The following is a 19,029-nucleotide window of genomic DNA, read 5'->3' on the forward strand; positions in this document are numbered from 1 at the left end:
TCCAACAGGACGTCCCTGAGGGAAAGCCTGAAGGGGTCATGTTTGTACCGTTGCCATTCCGCCTCCAGATTTTGCAAATGTTCCACTCCCACAAGAATGCTGGACATCCTGGTGCCACCAGAACACAGGATCTTGTTGCTAGGCGTGCATGGTGGCCTTCATTGGCAACTGACTGCAAGGAGTATGTGAGAGAATGTGCAGTATGTGCAAGAAGTAAACTCTCCCGTCAGGCACCTGTGACAACATTGCAGCCTTTACCCACCCCGAGTGAACCCTGGACCCATTTTTTCATGGATTTTGCGAACTCCCGAAGTCTGAGGGCATGTCGGTCATTTGGGTGGTAGTCGACAGATTCAGCAAAATGGCCCATTTCGTGCCCCTGAAAGGACTCCCCTCGGCCCAGGACTTGGCCGATCTTTTTGTCCTGCATATCTTCCGGCTACACGGTATTCCAGAAAATATAGTGTCTGATCAGGGAGTCCAATTTGTTTCTAAATTTTGGAGGGCATTCTGTCATCAGTTGGGCATGGAACTGTCGTTTTCGTTGGGCTACCACCCACAGACCAATGGTCAGACCGAGAGAATTAATCAATCTCTGGAACAGTTTTTAAGGTGTTATGTGGCGGATGCACAGACTGATTGGGTCAAGTTCTTGCCGTTTGCAGAATTTGCACACAATAATTTGAAAAGCTCTTCTTCTGGATTCTCTCCATTCCAGGTGGTAACAGGAAGGTTGCCCAGGTTCTCCCCATTGCCAGTGGCCTCTACTCCGTTTCCAGCTCTGGAGGCTTGGCAAAAGTCATTTAAAAACATTTGGGGAATGGTGAAAAAGAATCTAGAGAAGGCTTTTCAGAGTCAGAAAGGACAAGCTGACAAGAAACGTTCCATAGAGTGGAAGTTTCGGCCAGGAGATTTGGTCTGGGTGTCCACTCGTCATTTGGCCCTAAAACCGCCTTCACCCAAGCTAGGACCCAGATTCGTGGGTCCTTTCCCTGTAACCAGGAAAATCAACAATGCTACTTATGCCATTGATCTTCCTGCCAGTATGCGGGGTGTGAGATCATTCCATGTATCCCTGCTTAAGCCAGCAGTGCAGGTGGATTCCACTCCTCCTCCCCCTGTGATGGTGGACGACCAACCTGAGTATGAAGTGGAAAAGATTTTAGACTCACGTATTGTACAGAACTCAGTACAGTATTTGGTTCACTGGAAGGGTTATGGCATTGAGGAAAGAACATGGGTACTTGAGTGCCGCATGCATGCGGATGAATTGAAGAGGGAGTTCCACGCCCTATATCCTGAGAAACCAGGTAGGAGCTGCCCGGAGTCCACTCCTCAGGGGGGCGGGGGGTACTGTGAGAAAACACGGAAAAGCCGCCGTGTGCGCTCAGAACAAGGCGGCTGATTCCGCGTCCCACGCGGCGGTGTGCACGCGTAGGCCTACATTTGTCACTATGGCTGAACATGGAGAAACCGCCGCATGCCTTGATAGCGGTGCGGCTGGCTCTGCGTCCGGCGCGGCGGTGGTTCGCAAGACATGTCTGGTGTGGCTGGGATTGATAGTCCACACAGGTTCAGAAGGATGCGCGCGCGCATTGAGAGGCAGAACTTTTATGACAGCCAGAAGGGAGTCAGCTGATCAAGTCGGTCAGCTGACGATTGTACCAGTTCCCATTGGTCCAGCACTTAGGGGAGGCGCTGGAGAGCTGGGCTATATATACTGGGTGCTGGTCATTCGCTGGTTGTCTGCCGTTGCGATCACTACTTGGAAGCACTCAGACCTTATTGTCAGAATCTGTGTTATCATTCTGTTATACTTCAGATTAGATCCTGGGTGTTGATGATCAAGGACCTCACACCCAAGATTAGGGACTTGTGTTATCATTCTGTTATAACTCAGACTAGTTCCAGGGTGTTGATGATCAAGGACCTCACACCCAAGATTAGTGACTTGTGTTATCATTCTGTTATACCTCAGACTAGTTCCAGGGTGTTGATGATCAAGGACCTCACACCCAAGATTAGGGAATTGTGTTACCATTCTGTTATACTTCAGACTACTTCCAGGGTGTTGATGATCACGGAGCTCACACCCAAGACTGGCATTATTATCTGTTATGACTTTCTGCTTTCCTGACCACTCTTCTGTTCACTGATTTGGTACTTCGCTATATCTGATACTCTGTTGCCAAACCCTGCTTGCCTTAGGATTACCAAATCAGCCTCCTGTCTTTGTACTGTGTATGTCCGTGTGTTGCTGACCTGGCTTGTCCGACCTTGAGAGCTATCTCCCCAGTTAAGAGATAGTTCACAGACCAGTCAGTGACATCCTCCATTGGTGTCACTCACGCTCTGGTCCTTCCCTCTCCCAGCCTGACTCCTCCCTGCGGGTGAGTATCAGGCTGCTGGAAGGTACTTACTCTAGCAGTATTCCTTACTGCCTTGTACCTGTCCTCTTTGCCTCCTCATCCTTCTTTCTGAGATATAGAAAGGTGGGGGTGTCTTGACTCCCTAAGGAAAAAGACACAGGGACAGGGGAGCCCAAATTGTGCAGCTCTTTAATAGTTAATGGATAATAGTGGTAGACTCAGAAAGGGCTACTCACAAAGGTGGGTTGCAGGAGGCGTACTTGAGGCAGATGGAGGCAATAAATAAACCCAACTCCTCTCAGGGGGTGTCCCAGCAGGACTGGATGTGTTTGGTCTCTGGGGTCAGAAACTGGGGGTCACAGTGGTGTCTACCGTGTGATACCAGAAAGGGGGGTCCCCTCCAGACTTGGTGGGATGGGGGGTGTACAGCAACCTCACTGAGGTAAGCCACCTCTCCTTTTTCTCATTTTATCCTGTTTTTAATCTAATTGTATTACTACCTGTGTGCCTCTTTACCATAGCTCCCAACTGTCCCTCTTTCGGAGGGACAGTCCCTCTTTGGGAGCCCTGTCCCTCTGCCCCTCTTTCCTCCTCTTTCGTCCCTCTTTCAGGACTTTGTTCCTCTTTCCATGTAAATATATATATTTCTCTACTAAAAATGTGTTTGATTGACTCTAAACTTTATTCCCATCCTTTAAATTGTTATATTACTAATCTAAAAATGTTACTATGAAGGAAAATGAACCAGGATAGAAAGGACCAATGTAGATTGAATTATAAAACAACATATCTTTCTTATGAAATCTGTATGGTATGTGTGACTTGGAGTGTGATGGGGGCGTGATCAGGGGTGTGGCAGGGGCATGACTTAAGTGTCCCTCTTTCTCATGTCAAAAAGTTGGGAGGTATACTTCACTATTATAACATTTCTTTCTTTTTTAGCATATGAGACAAGAAAAAGATACAAACGTTAGCTTTTATTACACTCAAGTACCACTATTATCCGGGTCTACGCAGAGACCTCAAGCTTCTGGATATGCAGGACCTTCACCATAGCTCTATAAATTGTATAAAGTTTGATTTCAGAGATGTAAATACAGAAGTTGAATTCTTGGCTAGAGTTCAGAAATGGTATATTATGCCTACTTGCAATTGATGTTTCAGTTTTGATGTGCTTCTTTAAACTTCAAAATTTGACTCCGCTTAACAAAACAGATAGAGGCTTCTTCTTCCCCCAAGAAGATACATATGCTGAACATATGTAGATGGAAGATCTGAAGAATGGAGGTGGAAGATCTCACACTTGAGTGCTTCAAGTCTTCATAGTGTTGTTCACTTGCTTTCCCCCTGCTTCTACAGTAGTTTTATGGTCAACTTTTGTATCTGTCCTCCAAGTTTGTTCATGATTTCACTGCACACATATTTGGTTTTGTTCATAGGTTCACATCTCTTTTTTCTATACAGATTTGTTCCATACATTTGGTGGCATCTTCTACATCTCCACACTCAGGTTCTTTCACGTCTTCTTGAACTTCATAACCTCCAGGTTCTTTCATATCATCTTCTTCAACTCCATAACCTCCAGGTTCTTTCATATCATCACTATCCTCTTCCTCACTCTCCTCCCTTCTCTGTTCCCCTATGAAATGATTATAATAATTACTGTCTTCCCTTCCGGGTTCTTTCATATCATACATTTCATCTTCACTTTCAGCCTCTCTCTGTTGCACATGGTCTTTGTTGTCCTTTCCTTGATCTTTCATGTAGTCACCATCACCTCCTTGGAAACTTCGCAGTTTCTCCAAGGGTCCCCAGACAAACTCTTCTTGAGATTTATAGTTCATCCAAGCAAAATGCACCAGTTTTTGTCGCTCTTTCTTGTTTTTCACGGTGAACATGAAATAGTCTAAGGCACTTCTTTTCACATTCTGCAGATTGTTCTTACACAGAATTTCCTCCAACAAAAATCTGACCAGAGGGGCCTGGTAGTGCTCATAGCCCAAATCCCCCAAACACTTCAGAATTCTTGAGATCCGAAGCCAGTTATGTGAGTAACTATGGAAAAAAAGGCAGGAGATAAATATTGTACATTAGGGGCTTGATTCACAAAAGAGTGCTAACTGTTAGCACAGCCGTTGTCACGCGAATTTTCGCATTGCGCGCAATCGCGAATTTTCGCGTGAAACGATAACGTTTTCGCGCAAAAACGCAAATTTTACAGCGAAATCGATATCGTTTGCGCGCTAAACCGTTATCGTTTAACGCGAACGATCGCGCGCAATGCGAAAATTTGCGCGAAAACGGCCGTGCTAACAGTTAGCACTCTTTTGTATATCAAGCCCTAGATAGGAACTCTATCTTATGCTAGGTACACACCATACAATTTTTTAAATATTTGTTTTTTTTCTGACTGATTGTAACATTTCAAAAATATGACCAATGCACCACACACATGTTAAATTATTCCCCAATTATGATAAAAATGATTGAAAACTCTGAGAAAATTGCTAGGGTGAGTATATTAATAAATTGACAAACTAACACACACCATACAATCTTCCCAGCATTCCGGATCAATAAAAATCAAAATTACAGGAAATCCGATCGGATTTTTCAGTCGGATGAAAAAAAAGCTTTTGATTTTTTTGGGAGATCTGATTAGTGATGAGCAGAAATTACGCTCATGCGTAATTACGCCTTATAATATCCAATTACGCATCGTAATCGTAATGAAAAATTTCGGGGGAGTAGTGTAATTAATTTTGTAGTTTATTGTTCCTAATCGTAATTACGCATGAATTTATGCGTAATTTCATGCCGACTTTGGCAGTGAATAGCAAGGCTGCTATACATGCTATTGCTACCATATGTTAAAAAGAATAGTGGATACAATTTACAAAAAGAATTGTTAAAAAAACAACTATGTAGTTTTCGAGAAAATCGACTTTAAAAATACAAAAAAATAATAATTTTTAAACTGTCATTTTTCTGGGTTTAAAAACCATTTTTATTTGCATATTTAACCACTTTGTCCTCCTTGACGTATAAAAGCGTCAAGGAGGACAGGTGCACTCCCGGCCGCGGATTCGGTAGCCACGGAATCAATGTATCGGGCTATGGAGCCCGATCACTGATTCCTCTCCCCCGCTGAAAAAGCGACAGCTTCTCTCGGAAGCTTCGCTTTTTTTGAAGCTATGTCCCTCTAAGCGTACATTGTACGCTTAGAGTGACGTCATGTAAACAAACTCAAGATTGCCATCTTGTGGCCAAAAAGTAAAACTACAAGTAAAAGTAAAAAAAACATTACAATACACAAATATTTCCCCAAATAAAACACTTTTATATCCCACCCTCCCAAAAATGCCCACATAAAATGTTTAATAAAAAAAAAAAAAAAAAAATACTATAAAAAAAACAAAAAAAAACCACATAAATATTTACCTAAGGGTCTAAACTTTTTAAATATCTATGTAAAGATGAAATATTTCTCTCTATTTTTTTATAAGCTTGTAAATAGTGATGAATGCAAAACGGAAAAAATGCACTTTTATTTCCAAATAAAATATTGTCGCCATACATTGTGATAGGGACATAATTTAAACGGTGAAATAACCATGACAAATGGGCAATTACAATACGTGGGTTTTAATTATGGAGGCATGTTTTATTTTCAAACTATAATGGCCGAAAACTGACAAATAATGAATTTTTTCTTTTTTTTTCTTATTCTTACTGTTAAAGGGAAGGTTCAGGGAGGGTGGGTAAAAAATCAAAATCAATTTCCACTTACCTGGGGCTTCCTCCAGTCCGTGGCAGGCAGGAGGTGCCCTCGCCGCCGCTCCGCAGGCTCCCGGTGGTCTCCGGTGGCGCGCCCGACCTGGCCAGGCCGGCTGCCAGGTCGGGCTCTTCTGCGCTCCAAGGCTCGGAACTTCTGCGTCCCACGCCGCCGCTCTGACGTCATTGGACGTCCTCCGGGCTCTACTGCGCATGCTCCCTGAACCTTTCCTTTAAAATGCATTTACAGTAAGGTAGCTCTTAGCAAAATGTACCACCCAAAGAAAGCCTAATTGGTGGCGGAAAAAACAAGATATAGATCAGTTCATTGTGATAAGCAGTGATAAAGTTATAGGCTAATGAATGGGAGGTGAACATTGCTCGGATGCATAAAGTGAAAGTGAAAACGACTGAGAGCTTAAGTGGTTAAAATAGATTTTCTCAAAAACGAAAAGGTCTTTTAAAAATTTTTTTTTTTTTACTTGCACCCACTATTCTTATTCTTTTGGTAGCAATAGCATGTGTGGGGGTTTTGCTATTCACTGCCAAAGTCGGCACAAAATTAAGCGTAAATTACTTGTAAATTCATGCGTAATTACGAATGAGTATACAAAGTCAATTGAATTACGAATATGGAATTATGTATATGCGTAATTGCGGAAATGTATGCGTAATTTCACGTAAGCACAATTAGCAGATTATGATCATCCCTAGATCCGATCATGATTATTGAATTGCTGTAAAATCTGATCATTTTATTGTATTGTGTGTGGCCACCTTTACAGCTTGTGGTTTTCATACAATAAAAAAGTAAAGGACTATTCCATTCCAATAAAATATGTTTTCAACTGAATGAAGAAGTAGAAAGATATGAAAGTAATTAGCAGTTTTGCAAGGGCACGCAGTAAGAATTTCCATTTAAAGTGTACATCTACAGTATATACAAAAAAAGAGATACTTACCTAAGGATCCTGCAGAGGTTTCCTACGTCCTCTTGGCCCCCCAACATTGCTTCGCACAGACCCCCTGGAATACATCCCTCAAGAACTTGCTGTATATGTTGGCGTGGCCGCGCTCCCTGGCGCGTACGAGCCACAGTCAGCATGGCCTGTAGCGACCAAGCGTAGCGGTGGAGTGTAGGGCCCCCATGATAGGAGCTAGCTTGGAGTGTGGGGGGTTAAGGGTTACGGGGGAGGAGTTTCCAGGTGGCCGGGAGCTTGTACAATGGCGGGGATGGAAGGGGCGGAGCGGAAGAGGAAGTGACGTCGGCGGAGAGAGGCCAGACGCACGGGGACATAGAGGAGATAGGACGCGTTTCCACCTCTCTCCTGCGGAAAAGTGCGTCATGGCGGACCCGATAGAGGAGCTGATACAGCGGGTAAGGAGCGAGGCAGAGGCTCGGGGGCCGCAGTGGGTAGCCATACAGATGTCCGCAATGGCAGTGGGCGGACCAGCACCACGCAGCAGCTCCCGCGCGACCCGACCACCAGATAGGCTGAGCCCTGCCGCGTCACCGCGTACCAACAGGCGGGCAGGGAGCCCCATACAGACACCTCCAGCTCCCTCTTCCAAGCGGCCACCCAAGCAGGGGAAGGGTCAGGCCCACAAAGCGGCAGCCAGACAGGAAGGGGCAGAGAGGCCAGGGACATCAGGCGGGTCCGCACACCTAGTGCCACATGGGGGGGCAGCGGGGGAACCTCCTCAGCCCGCGCCAGCGGCCCCCAGCAACGCGGCACAAGCATCACGGGCTGCCAACCAGCACAGGCCCCAGGATCCACCCGGACAGGCTGCGGTCCATGCGGACGCAGCCGGGCCTAGCCAGGCGCAGGCCAGACGCACCACGCAGAAGGCAAAGAACAAGGGAAAAGGAGGCAAGTCGGCCCAAAAAACGCCTAGAGCCAGCCCCCAGGACAGCAGATCAGGCAGCCGAGGGAGCAGCGGCTCGCGCAACCAGAGCGTGCGGGGCCAGACACCACCGTCTAGCAGCAGATCTTCAAGCAGGCACAGTGGCGTGGTTACTCCCAGTTCTGCCAGTCATTCGGGACGTGGCACGGAATCACCAAACGAGGAGGCTTCATCCCAATCGGAGGAAGATGTCGACAGGGGGGATCCAAGTCGATCCAGGGCTTCGGCTGGTCGGGACGGACGTCCGGTGCAGCCAGGTGAGACAAGTCTTACTTATTCCCTTCCAGTTAATCGCAATGTTGGGGTTTTTAGTGGGTCGATACCAACTCCACCGAGTGGGTTGGTAGCGGCCCCTCAGGGCGACAGTTCCATGACGCCGGCACTGTCGCTTGTAAATACATTGTTGTTGGGAATTAGGGATGCGCTTCAAGGGGGGGGAGCCAGCAATTCAGCATCCCCCACAACGGCCTGGGTAACTCCGGCGGGCATAGCCCCGTCAACAGGGCCCAGTGCAATGCTTCCCGCGCAATCGGGGGCACCTTTGCCCCCGGTAGCAGGACCGGTTTCAGTTGCAGTGGCTAATCCGCCACCGGGGGGACCCGCTGTGGCGGGCGGCAGTGAAGTGGAGTCAGTGAGGTTGTCGGACTCGGCAAAGAGCGAGCTGTACCTCTGCCTCGAAGCCTCACTGGGTACGCACTTAAAGAAAGAGGTGAAAGAAAAAATTTGGAGGGGTGAATATGTAGAAATTTTTTCCTTATTGCAGCTTTCCAAATTTAACCTCGATGGGGGAAAACCTGATGAGAACAGGAAGGAAGATGAGGAGCGCAGGCGATACAGGCTTATTCCGCGCACCCACCAGAATTGGTCGCAAGCGTTCGCCATTTTGGCAAGTGTAATAGGGGAAAAACAACCCGAATGTTGTTCGGCGTTGTTTGGCTATCAGGACAGCATAGCAGAAGCTCATAGATCATACGGAGGCAATTCTTGGCTCCGCTATGATGAGGAGTTTCGACAACGGAAAGCTGTACGCCCGGAGATTCGCTGGGATCATAAGGATGTTATCCTCTGGATGAAACTTATGATCCCGGCCAGTAAGGGATCCCAGTCCTTTCAAGGGGGGGCCAGCAACTACAGTGGTTCGGGGCAGCTGGCCCATAAACGCCCAGGGGTCTGCTGGAAATTTAATGACAGCACCTGTAAATTCGGCAGTTCCTGCCGTTTTAAGCACGAATGTGCCCACTGCGGTGGTGGACATTCAGGGTCCCGTTGCTATAAGCAGAATAAGAGCAGGAGTGGAGAGCCTCCCGGTAAGAGGGAAGACTCCGGTGATGCTGGAAAGGATGGAGCGGCACCTAAATAGGTACCCTGATACTGAGGCGGCAAAATTTTTACGTAAGGGGTTTACAGAGGGCTTCCAGATTCCCAGTTCAGGGGCCTTCCGACCCTCCCCGCCCTTTCGAAATTTACAATCAGCGACCGCCCATCCAGATGTTGTGTCTACAAAATTAGACAAGGAAGTGAGGCTCGGCCGGATGGCCGGGCCATTCGTTTCTCCTCCGCTGGAAGACTTGATAGTTTCCCCGCTCGGTATTGTGCCAAAGAGGGAGCCTGGCTCATTTCGCCTCATCCACCACTTGTCTCATCCCAAGGGCAGGTCCGTTAATGATGGTATCGACCCGGGGGATTCGGCAGTAGCCTACACGCCATTTGACGTGGCGGTGGGGTGGGTTAGGCGCCTGGGCCAAGGCGCCCTACTGGCTAAGACCGATGTGGAGTCAGCCTTCCGCTTGCTTCCAGTTCATAAAGACAGTTTCCACCTTTTGGGTTGTTTTTGGAATAACAATTATTATGTAGATTGCTGCTTGCCCATGGGCTGTTCCATCTCCTGCTCCTATTTTGAAAAATTTAGCTCATTTATAGAATGGGTGGTGAGGGAGGAGTCCGGGTGTAGTTCAGTCATACACTACCTGGACGACTTCCTGTTTATGGGCAAGGGAGACCTCCCACGTGCAAGTACCTGTTAGCGACTATGCGTCAGATTTGCGCAAGCTTTGGGATTCCTCTAGCGGAGGAAAAAACGGAGGGACCCCAGACTGAAATCAAATTTTTAGGCATTACAATAGATTCCATAGCAATGGAATGCCGGTTGCCACCAGACAAAATTGATGATCTACAAGAAGTCATTGCAGTAGCGTTGTCTCAAAAAAAGATCTCGCTGCGCATGCTGCAGTCATTGCTTGGGAAACTCAATTTTGCCTGCAGGATTATCCCGATGGGCCGTATCCTCTGTAGAAAGTTAGCCTTGGCAACCGCTGGGGTTTCTTCCCCACACCATCGGGTGCGTCTTCGAGGGGAACACAAGGATGACCTGCGTATGTGGCAGGTCTTCCTTTCCGATTTTAACGGTCGGTCGGTATGGTTGGATGAGAGCATCCAGAATCATGATCTGGAACTCTTTACTGACGCATCAGGTGCCCACGGGTACGGGGCGTTTTTTGCAGGCGATTGGAGTGCAGCGGAATGGCCTGAGGATTGGAAGCAGGCCGGGTTCACGCGGAACCTGTTACTCCTTGAATTGTTCCCGATAGTGGTGTCGGTTTTGATTTGGGGTCCCCGCTTGGCTAACAAGCGAATAAAATTCAACTGCGACAATTTGGGGGTTGTCATGGCTATCAATCAGGTGTCAGCATCTTCCCCACCAGTCATCCGGCTGTTGCGACATTTGGTTTTGCTATGCTTACGGCAAAATATGTTTATACATGCGGCGCACCTGCCTGGAACCGAGAATGACGTAGCAGATGCGCTTTCTCGATTTCAGTGGCAACGGTTCAGGAGTCTCGTCCCTGGAGCAGCGCAATCCGGAATTCGTTGCCCACAGGAATTATGGGAGGTCCCCTTTGCAAGATAGAGGAGTGGATGTCGCAGGCCTTGGCAGATGGAACTTGGTCATCTTATTCATCAGTATGGGACCAGTGGGACAAGCTGTCGGCTCAGGAGGGCTGGGCATCACCAGGGGCAGACAAGTTGTGTCAGCTTCTTCACTTTATGGTAGAAAATGGCGCGGCGGGGGTATCACCCTCGGCTATGGCCAAGAAGATGACCGCGCTGGCGTTTTTGTTTAAAATAAGGGGGGAAGTTGACATTACAAAGGACTTCAGAGTTAAGCTTGCGTTGCGGGGCTTTAGGAACAACCCGGTTAGGAGGGACGCTCGTCGCCCCATCACATTTGAACTCCTCAACGCTCTTGTTCTGGTATTACCAGGAATCTGCAGTTCAGAATTTGAAGCGGCATTATTTAAAGCAGCTTTCGTGCTGGCCTTCTTTGGGGCCTTTCGCATTAGTGAACTAGTTAGTCCCAACAAAGTGACAGCATCTGGGATATTGGAAAGAGAGGTCGTGGTGTTAGAAAAATCGGTGGAGATTTTTCTGCGCCGGTCAAAAACCGACCAGGTAGGGAAGGGGAGGGTTATCACTTTGCAGCGTATAACAGGCTCCTCCATTTGCCCGGTAAGAGCACTGGCACAATTTGCGGGCGTGCGCCCAAGTCCTTGCCCATCATTTTTGTGTCATTTGGATGGGGCCCCCCTGACTAAATTTCAATTTGTAGCAGTACTGCGGAAAGGTCTGAAGAGGGTGGGGGTCCCCCCGCTAGAGTATGCGTCGCACTCCTTCCGCATAGGAGCTGCGACGGAGGCGGCCCGATGGGGCTTAGATGAAGGTATGATAAAAAGGATCGGACGGTGGGAGTCGGCCAGATTTCGTTCATACGTTCGGCCCCACCTAGTTTAAGTATGTTTGTTGTCAGTGACGGTCGTTTTTGGTTTTCGTGTCCTTTCTTGGTTTCTTTTACAGATGGCCCCCCGCTTCTCGTTTGGATTGTAGGACATTCGTACGTGGCACGAGGTGCCAGGAGAGCACGAGAACGACCGGAAGGGAGACAGTTGGGCTTCCCCAGATCCCAGGCCCGTATCAGGTGGATTGGTGTGCCGGGAATGATGTGGCCCAGAGTGCTCCCGGAGTTTCGACAGTTCGTGAGCTGGGATCAAGCACCGGATGTATTAGTCCTTCATGCGGGGGGCAACGATTTGGCCTCTCGCACTACGAGGCAAATCATCAGGGAAATTAAGGGTGATTTCATGACGATCAGGTCCGAGTTCCCGGCCACGGTGATAGTTTGGTCTGAGGTCATAGCCAGAAATTGTTGGAGGTTAGCCAGGTCCGTTGATCGCGTCAACAGGGCCAGGAAAAAACTTAACAGGGAAATCTCTCGTTTCGTTATTAACAACGGGGGGGTGGCAGTTCGCCACTTGGATTTGGAGTCAGACACCGGGTCCTTTTTGAATAGGGATGGGGTTCACCTCAATGACATCGGGACTGATCTATGGACCCTGGCCTTGAGTGATGGGATTCAGAGGGCCCTACAGATTTGGGCCTCTCGGGCGTAAGGTTTCACGCCCGCGTGGTTGGCAGGGTGTAGGGCTCCGGAAAATGGTTACAATTTAGGATGGTGGGGGCAATTAAAGTTCCTCCCATCTCGGTTTGAAGGTAACGAAGGGTGGCTTCTAAGAAAATGGTGATAAGGCATGCAGCCGTCCCTGAGCCGGTTTACGCGGCGGGGGCCGGCAGATTGCAGGCTGCATGCCAATATGGTCTTCCCGGAGCTCTTGCCCTAACTTGTTTTTTATAGTTATTGTTATACAATAAGAGTCATAGTTTATACGGCATATTTATGTTAACAAGAAAGAAGGGCTGCTTTGGCCTTAATAAAATATAATCCAACGTCAAGAAGCAGTCCGTGTTTATGTTACTTAGTGATAAGGGGGGGGGGGGGATAATTCTTTTGCACTTTGCTAAGCTATGCACTATCAAGCATGGCCTGTAGCGACCAAGCGTAGCGGTGGAGTGTAGGGCCCCCATGATAGGAGCTAGCTTGGAGTGTGGGGGGTTAAGGGTTACGGGGGAGGAGTTTCCAGGTGGCCGGGAGCTTGTACAATGGCGGGGATGGAAGGGGCGGAGCGGAAGAGGAAGTGACGTCGGCGGAGAGAGGCCAGACGCACGGGGACATAGAGGAGATAGGACGCGTTTCCCACCCACCCTCCCTAATTTATTGGTTATGAGCGATTTGGTTACAAGTATCTGGTGGTGGTGGTTGTCATTGCAGCTGGCAGGGTGTAGGGCTCCGGAAAATGGTTACAATTTAGGATGGTGGGGGCAATTAAAGTTCCTCCCATCTCGGTTTGAAGGTAACGAAGGGTGGCTTCTAAGAAAATGGTGATAAGGCATGCAGCCGTCCCTGAGCCGGTTTACGCGGCGGGGGCCGGCAGATTGCAGGCTGCATGCCAATATGGTCTTCCCGGAGCTCTTGCCCTAACTTGTTTTTTATAGTTATTGTTATACAATAAGAGTCATAGTTTATACGGCATATTTATGTTAACAAGAAAGAAGGGCTGCTTTGGCCTTAATAAAATATAATCCAACGTCAAGAAGCAGTCCGTGTTTATGTTACTTAGTGATAAGGGGGGGGGGGGGATAATTCTTTTGCACTTTGCTAAGCTATGCACTATCATGTGTCTGCACATAAAGCAGCTTCGGCTTAGTGTGCAGGCGCTGCTGTACTCGCACAGGTGCAGTACAGTCACGCTCTTGCATGAATAGAAGCGTGAGGAGGATTCCAAACAGCTGGTCTGGAGGAGTGTCCAGTATAAAACTCAGTTATGTGTAAGGCCCGGTGCACACCAAAACCGCTAGCAGATCCACAAAACGCTAGCTGTTTTGGGTGTGGATGACAGATTAGTCCCAGTGCACACCGGGCGGATTTGCATGCGATCCGCTGGCCGCATCCGCCTGAGCATCCGCGTGGCTAATGTATTTCAATGGGCTGGTGCACACCCGCGGTTTGAGGTTTTCAGCAAGCCGCAAACGTGCAGCAAGAGGCACGTTTGCGGTTTGCTAAAAACCTCAAACCGCCGGTGTGCACCAGCCCATTGAAATAAATTACCCGAGCGGCTTTACAGGCGGATGCGGCCGGCGGATCCCATCAAGATCCGCTCGGTGTGCACTGGGCCTTACTAATGTTTTATTTAAAAGGAATCTGAAGTGTAAATAAACATATGAGATAATAATGGGCTCAATTCTGGTAGGGTTATCAAACAAATTACCTCATGTACGGTAATTTACCTCATGAGGTAATGACATTTAAGAATTCTGGTAGGTTTTAGTCATGTTTTACCTTATGCGGTAAATTTTAGTCATGCATTACCTCATGCAGTAAATTATGAGGTAATGTGTGCGGTATCCTATCCTCATTTCTGTAAGAAGTCATAGATGAAAATTAGAGAGTGAGGTCCTGAGGTTAGGGTGAGTGTTAGGGATGATCAACGAGATGCAAATTTTTAAGGGATGATTTAAGTTTATGCAAACTTTTATGCTCATATATGCAGCTTGAAAATGGACCAATCAGTTTAAAGGTGGCCACACACGATACAATAAAATGATCCGATTTTACAGTAATTCGATAAAAAAGATCGTATCTCCCGAAAAAATCGAAAGCTTTTTTTTTCATTCGACTGAAAAATCCGATCGGATTTCCCGTTTTCTTATTTTTTATCGATCCGGACTGCCAGATATTTTTCTTCAATCTTTCTAAAGATTGTATGGTGAGTGTTGGATTGTCAATTTATTAATATACACACCCTAGCAATTTTGTTAGTTTCCAATCATTTTTATCATAATTGGGGGAAAAATTGAACATAGGTGTGTGGTACATTGGTCATATTTTTGAAATGTTACAATCAGTCAGAAAAATTGATTGCAATTCTTAAATTGAACAGATATTTAAAAAATTGTATGGTGTGTGGCCACCTTAAGGCCTGGAACCCACTGAAATCCGCAAACGCAAAACGCAACCGCTAGCGTTTTGCATGAGCGGTTTGCAAGCGGATTCATGCGAGTTTTCGGTCGCGTTTTGCAACAGTGTATTTTTTTCCTCAGCGGTTGTGTAGCGTTTTGCGTTTCGCGTTTTTATCCTGATTGGTCCTGTGAATTATTTTTAATTTTGTTACAGTGTGCTGAACCGCAAAACGCTAGCAAAACCGCTCAGTTTAGGTTTTGCTGAGCGTTTCTGCTAGCGTTTCAATACTTTACATTGAAGCGCTAACGCTCCCAAAATGCTGCAGGTCCTGCGTTTGCGTTTCTGGGAAACGCAAACGCTCCTGTGGAAGTTGCCCCATCCATTAACATCAGCTGACCGTTTTGGCAAAACGCTAGCGTATCGCAGCGCTGCCAAAATGCTCAAAAAACCGCTCTTGTGGGTTCCAGCCCTAAGGCTGCTTTTCCACCAGGACGTTGCGTTTTAGGGGACGTTATGATCGCATAACGTGCCCCTAACGCAACGCCTGGTGGTGTTGCGGAGGACGCCAGAGTGAGCTGCGTTAAGCAGCTCTTTGTGCGGACTGTGGTCTCCGTGGCTCTGATTGGCTGGCGGGACCATGTGATGCGGAGTGTTCCACTCTGCATCACGTGGTCCCGCCAGCCAATCAGCGCACACAGCGGCCCCTCCAGGCAGAAAACACTGCATGTCAGTGAATATTAATTAGCCATGTGGCTAATTAATGCGCATGGGCAAGCGGTCTAACGCGGCTAAAGCCGCTTAGAACGCACAGTATGCTGCACTTTATCTGAATGTGCAGCGTTAATATGTAACGCAACGTGGGCATTGTGAACAGCCCATTTAGTTTTCATTGCTGTGAGTTGGGCTGCGTTACAGGCTGCACTAACGTGCGCCTGTAACGTCTTAATGTGAAAGCAGCCTAAACCCAGGTTGAAATTGGTCCATTTTCAAACTGCATATATTTGCATAAAAGTTTGCATCAATTTGCATCAACTCGGAAAAAAATTGTATCTCATTGATCATCCCGAGCGAGAGTGCTGAGAGTGTGGGCCTGAAGCGGTTCGTTTTTTTCCCCAAACGCAAGCTCGGGGGCTGCAGCATTTTTTAGATTTCTGAGGCATTTCTGCCTCAATATTAAAGTATAGGAAAGTGGAAAACCACTCTGAGAAACGCTAGATCAAAGCAGATTTCCAGGCGTTTTTGTTACAGTAGCTGTTCAGTAACAGCTTTATTGTAACAATATATGACATCTGCTACACAAAAACGCTCCAAAAACGCTATGCATGTTTAGAAAACCTCTCTAAGGACCCATTCACACTTGCTGATCGCAAAACACTAGCGATTTTGCTAGCGTTTTGCTCTGGCGTTTTTTTTGGCAGTTAACGGCAAAAAAAAAAATCACTATTCACACCTGGCGATTTTTTAGCGATCGCCTTTGCGCTTCTATAGCACTAAAACGAGATTGCCGGGAAATCGCCTGAAAATGGTGCAGGCTACGCGTTTGCATTTAGCGTTTTTGGGAAATGAGAACAGGCCCATAGACTTTTATTACCCTAGCGATTTGAAAAGCGCTAGCGTTTGAGCGTTTTGCCTAAATCGCCGGCAAAACGCTCAGGTGTCTAGAATCGCTCTGAAAATCTGCTTCAAAAACCTCTAGCATTTTGCGGACCTGTTAGAGGTTTTTGGTGTGCACTGGACCTGAGTGTTGAGAGTGAGGGGCTAAGGTTAGAGTGAGTTGTCCCAGTATTGGTTATTCAGCTATAGGTGCCACAGTATAGGTAGGTCAGCTATAGGTTCCACAGTAGAGGTAGGTCAGCTATAGGTGCCACAGTACAGGTAGGTCTGCTATAGGTGCCATAGTATAGGTAGGTCTGCTATAGGTGCCACAGTAGAGGTAGGTCTGCTGTAGGTACCACAGTAGAGGTAGGTCAGCTATAGGTGCCACAGTAGAGGTAGGTCTGCTGTAGGTGCCACAGTAGAGGTAGGTATGCTATAGGTGCCACAGTAGAGGTAGGTCAGCTATAGGTGCCACAGTAGAGGTAGGTCTGCTATAGGTGCCACAGTAGAGGTAGGTATGCTATAGGTGCCACAGGTAGGTCTGCTATAGGTGCCACAGTAGAGGTAGGTCTGCTATAGGTGCCACAGTAGAGGTAGGTCTGCTGTAGGTGCCACAGTAGAGGTAGGTCTGCTATAGGTGCCACAGGTAGGTCTGCTATAGGTGCCACAGTAGAGGTAGGTCAGCTATAGGTAGGTATAGGGTTAACAAGTGCCCTCATTATAGGTAAAAAAAAAAAAAACAACAATTTTTTTTTATATTTTTTAAACCCCGCCTTCCTCACTCCAAGTTTCCCACCCCCCTTGCGCCCAATTTCTCCCTCCTGATCCTCCCCCACCCCCCCCAGTCCTGATTCCCCTGCGCCGCTGGGAGATAAGCATCGGTAATACTACTCAGCGACATGGCTCTCTCCAGTGTTGATAGCGCACCCTCCTCCTGCTCCTGACGTCATCAAGCCGCGTCCCCGGTAGAGTGAAAGGCAGCCCGGAGCTGTACAGAGCAGGAGGAAGGTGCGCTATCAACGCTGGAGAGAGCCATTTCGGTGAGTAGTATTACCGATGCTTATCTCCCAGCGGCACAGGGGAATCGAGTGGGGGCAGGAGAGAGGTCAAGAAGGAGTGTAAACAGGGGGGTTGGGGTAAATGGAGCACTTTCAGCTGCTTTACCTTCAGTAAATAGTTGCTGTCGGTTGGAAAGCAGTGCATGAGATGCAGCGGCAGGATCGAGAGGGAGATTAAACATTAAAAAAAAAAAAATTATACTTACGCAACTTTGTTAAAAGCATTAATAGTTCTTCACGCCTCCTTCCACCATCTTGGTCTCCTGTCCAAGCCGATTACCCTATGCCTTGCGCTCTCTGTCTGTCTGCAACATGTTCCACTCACAGGAAAATACCGCATTTATTTAACTGATTTCCGCATGGCTTCTCCCTCTTGGTAAATTACCAAACGTCACTCACAAGCGGAAGAAACTACCAGAATTAAAAAATAAATAAATAAATAACGAATGCGGTGTTTTCTCAACTGTTATTTTTGTACTCTACCAGAATTGAGGCCATTGAATTGTATGTGTAGTACAGTGAAGAAATAGAACATTAGCAGCAAAGAAAAGAGTCTCATATTGTTTCCAGTACAGGAAGAGTTAAGAAACTTCACTTGTTATCTATGCAAAAGAGCTTCTCTGAGCTCTCCGACCCAAGTTGGGTCGGCTACAGTGCTGTTTTCTGAAGCACTTATAGATCAAAGAAACAGTGAAAGATAATTTCAGATAAGATTTTACTGCAGGGGAGTTCAAACAGTCATTAGCTCTGCTCTGTTTCATAGTTTAAAATGCAGTGTAGTTTTAAAATGCTAGGTCGGCATCTACTGCAACTTGTGATGAGCGTAATGACCTAATTACGAATTTCACAAAATTACGATTACGGCCGTAATCAAGATTTTGTGAAATTAAGCGAAATTTCACATTTATGGGGGATTTCATAATTATGATCGTTTTCGGAATTACGATCAATTACAGTACATAACACAAACAAATCAGAATTTTGTGTTTAAGCCTATCACAGCCGATCGCTATGATTGGCTGACTCGGGGAGGGAGGGAGGAGGGGAAACAGAAAATGACAAAAAAATAGTTAAAATTATTACAAAAATAAATAAATATCTGTTTAAAAAAACAAACAAACATCTGGGGGGCGATCAGACCCCACCTACAGAGAGCTCTGTTGGTGGGGGGAAAATGGGGGGGATCACTTGTGTGCTGTGTTGTGCGGCCTTGCAGCTAGGCCTTAAAGCTGCAGTGGCCATTTTAGTAAAAAAAGGCCTGGTCTTTGGGGGGGGGGGGGGGGGGGGGGGGGGTTTAGCACTGTGGTCCTCAAGAGGTTAAAGCACTTGCAGGGACCTTTGCATTATCAGATATTGCAAGGCCCAAAACCAAGTGTCTCAGCATGCATGACCGCTAAGTGCACCTTGACAAAGAGCACCTGTTACATTTAGGGTAGGAACACACCAGGCAGAATCACATATGCGTTTTCCATAGCAC

At 47.1% G+C, this 19,029-nt stretch overlaps 1 protein-coding gene across 2 annotated transcripts in view; it reads right to left on the reverse strand.

The window, feature by feature from the left end:
• Window positions 1-3,343: 3,343 nt before the first annotated feature.
• LOC137540714 (opioid growth factor receptor-like) overlaps window positions 3,344-19,029 on the reverse strand; it is a 376,839-nt gene continuing 361,153 nt past the window's right edge. For both annotated transcript variants that reach the window (XM_068261839.1, XM_068261838.1), the window contains one exon: window positions 3,344-4,424. In XM_068261839.1, the coding sequence (XP_068117940.1) occupies window positions 3,803-4,424 (622 nt within the window). In that variant the 3' untranslated portion in view covers window positions 3,344-3,802. The remainder of the gene's footprint in view (window positions 4,425-19,029) is intronic.

This window comes from Hyperolius riggenbachi, chromosome 12 (assembly GCF_040937935.1).
Source record: "Hyperolius riggenbachi isolate aHypRig1 chromosome 12, aHypRig1.pri, whole genome shotgun sequence".
Taxonomy (NCBI): Eukaryota; Metazoa; Chordata; class Amphibia; order Anura; family Hyperoliidae; genus Hyperolius; species Hyperolius riggenbachi.